Source organism: Priapulus caudatus, unplaced genomic scaffold (assembly GCF_000485595.1).
Source record: "Priapulus caudatus unplaced genomic scaffold, Priapulus_caudatus-5.0.1 Scaffold1384, whole genome shotgun sequence".
In the NCBI taxonomy this organism is placed as follows: domain Eukaryota; kingdom Metazoa; phylum Priapulida; class Priapulimorpha; order Priapulimorphida; family Priapulidae; genus Priapulus; species Priapulus caudatus.
The window spans coordinates 25,847-28,983 of NW_014578445.1; the positions used below are offsets into that span (position 1 = coordinate 25,847).

The 3,137-nt window shown below is 52.4% G+C and overlaps 1 protein-coding gene across 1 annotated transcript in view; it reads right to left on the minus strand.

Moving 5' to 3' along the window:
- Positions 1-6: 6 nt before the first annotated feature.
- The window catches only part of LOC106816455 (thioredoxin domain-containing protein 9-like), a 19,257-nt gene continuing 16,126 nt past the window's right edge, over positions 7-3,137 (minus strand). The window contains exon 3 of the mRNA XM_014821077.1: positions 7-528. Within this exon, the coding sequence (XP_014676563.1) occupies positions 47-528 (482 nt within the window). The 3' untranslated portion in view covers positions 7-46. The remainder of the gene's footprint in view (positions 529-3,137) is intronic.

The following is a 3,137-nucleotide window of genomic DNA, read 5'->3' on the forward strand; positions in this document are numbered from 1 at the left end:
GTGCATCTATGCAATCGCAGCAGTGACCAGGGTGCGACGTGCTGCTTCAGTCATCGTCTGAGCTGTTGTCATCGTCCTGACCCCGGATCGTCTTCTTCCGGAGGTCAACGCCAAGCGTGGGTCGGGTCGGCTTCGTCACAGTCGGGTCAGGTGGGTTGGCGAGGTCGCCGCTGTAGTTGATGACACCGGCGTGTGCGATGCGCCACTCCATCATCTCCGTCGTGAACTCATCGGTACCGCCGAGGTCGCCAAAGCCGATCACAAAGTCGACGCACTGCCCGTCGCGGATGAGCACGATAGTCGGGATGACCTTGACCTTGAGCCGCTTCACGAGGAACATGCTCTTGTCGGCGTTAATCTTGCAGAAGCGCGTCTCCGGGTGCGAGCGCGCGAGCGCATCCAGGTGCTTGTCGACGATCTTGCAGCGGAACGTCGAGTCGCGGTAGAACTGGCAGACGATCTTCGTGCTCTTCTTGCACATGGCGAAAAACTCCAGCTCATCCTTCAGCTCACTGTACTCACCGTGACCTGCGCGCAGCAAAGATGACATGTTAACGCCATTATTAGCATAAGGTTAGGGTTAGGGTTAGGTTTAGAGTTAGGGTTAGTGTTAGGGTTGGGGTTACGTTTAGGGTTAGGGTTATATTTAGGATTAGGATCAGGTTTAGGGTTGGGTTATGTTTAGGGTTAAGGTTATATTTATGATTAGGTTTAGGATTAGTATTAGGGTTATATAGTTATGTTAGGGTTAGGATTAGGTTTAGGGTTAGGGTTAGCCGTTAGGGCTAAGGCTATGGTTAGTGTAAGGTTAGTATTATGGTTAGGGTTATGTTTAGGGTTATATATAGGTTTAGGGCTAGAGTTAGGATTAGGTTTAAGGTTAGTGTTAGAGTTAGGGCTAGGGTTTGGGTTTAGAAACCATGTGAGTCATGTGACGGCACTTGTAAGGTAAAGCATGAAGCAATCAAAACCAGGCCAGGAGTTGAGGATATATCTAGTCAAGGATCGTATACAATGAGCCGGGTACGTCTCATGCGCGACACTAGCATTGACCGACACGAGATTATGTACTGCAGGTTACTATAGTTGACTGAAAACCACAGGTTGTAAAGATCTCTAGATAATACACTCCTGACAACAACAGAAGGTAACAGGCAGTCTCTCTCTCTCTCTCTCTCTCTCTCTCTCTCTCTCTCTCTCTCTTACATGTATTTTCTCATGTATTTATTCTCGGGTCTCGTGCTAGGGATTTATTTTTCTCTATTTAGTATACTCACTCTCTTCTCGTGCTATGGATTTATTTTTCTCTTATTTAGTGTACTCACTCTCTTTCTCGCTCTCTCTTTTCTCAATCTCCGCCACTGGCGACTGAGAGGGTGTATGTCCCCAGAGCGTACTGCCGAAACGTACCCTTGGGGTACGGTCGGTATACCGGAACGAACCCTGGTACTATTAATATGCCGGACCGTACTCGCTTACTCCACTAACGAGTCTAGGGAGTCGCCACGCCTACTCCGTTAACCCTAACGTCTAACCATAGCAAATAGTTACCAGGGTAGGCCCTACGTTCCGGCAGTACCTGGGGGACTAGACCCTACTGAGCCCCACTGGCCTCCCTACTCCCACTCCTTCCCCTCCGCTTCTCCGCCGTCTTCCCGCCCCATCTAGCGCTCCGTCTCAGCCCTCCTTCTCCCGCCTCCCCCTGCAAGAAGGGGTCGCGAACAAGCTAGCACTGGCCGAGAACACGACTGGCCTTTAACGAGATTCAAAGCCGATGGCTCGGCACGGGCACGCAGGGGATTGGAAGTTACCAATACCGACGCTTCGAATGAAAAGAGTGTGTTAGGAAGAGAGGAATTGTCGGTAGGGAACGCTAGTTTAGATGTGGACTCGGTGCGGTCCTTAGCTGCGTGCTGCAAATTAAAGCACGCAGCGGGTATGGCATGCCCGTGCTGGAATATGCTAGCAAAGATAGACCGCAGCGCCGAAGCAAGATACGCAGTGGTGAGTTGGTGTGAGCGCGCATGCCCTAGCCTATCGTGTGGGCGCCGTGGGTAATTCCAGAACCTACCTCTAGGGGCGAAAGTTCATCCTGCAACCGACACCATCCCCTCTCTTACCTGGCCGGTTAGACAAGTTGACCAACCCCAAACTAATGCGTATGGCTCGCTCGCGCTGCAGCCGTACAGGTTCCAAAACATACAAGCATACCTGGGGCTGACTTTTGTGAGCGTGTCAGGATTATATTACGTGCTACCAAACGCGATACGCATGGTGCAGACGTAAACTTCACAGAACCATGATTATATTCGGCATCCCGTGATTGGATTCTGTTACTGTACTGTGTTGTTGTTGTTGTGATTAGGATTAGGGTTAGGGTTGGCAAGATACATAGGTAGCGTCATATCATATGTAGCATGGGTCACGGGCGTGTGTATTTAGTCTGACACCAGATGCACAATATAATTTGGCGGATGCACTCGCTCACGCTACACCGGCACGTTAACCGGCGGCACTGCAAGACGCACGCGTGAGAGGGGCATCGGGCTAACCCGTGCCTGTCGGTCTGTAAGTGGTTGCATACGCCACCACTCCTCAAAAGGGGACGTATTGTCATGCGTTAGCCGGATTGCACGCGAGACGGGCTTCGGAGCTTACGTGGCGCAGGTCACGAACTTAGCTAGCAACGCTGAGCGTGCGCTGACAGGCAGCGCCGAACGGTAGGAAAACGGTCGGATATTTTGACCGATATGATTACGTGTCGAAACGCGGTTGCGCAAACCAGGACGTGGTCGCTCCTGCGTACGAAGAGGAGGACGTGTCATGTGTCGTCCCTGCCGTACGAAGAGAGGAGGTGTCGCTCCCTGCCGTACGAAGAGAGGAGTGTGTCGTCTTGCCGTGAGCGAAGAGAGACGTGTGTAGTCCCTGCCGGCACGAGAGGAGGACGGGTGTCGCTCCCTGCGTACGAAGAGAGGGACGGCTGTGTTCGTCCCTGCCGATACGAAGAGAGGACGTGTGGTCGCTTCCCTGACGTACGAAGAGAAGACGTCGTGTGTCGTGCCCTTGCCGTACTGAAGAGAGGCACGTGTGTCGTTCCGCGTAACGAAGAGGGACGTGTGGGTGTCCCTGCAGGTACC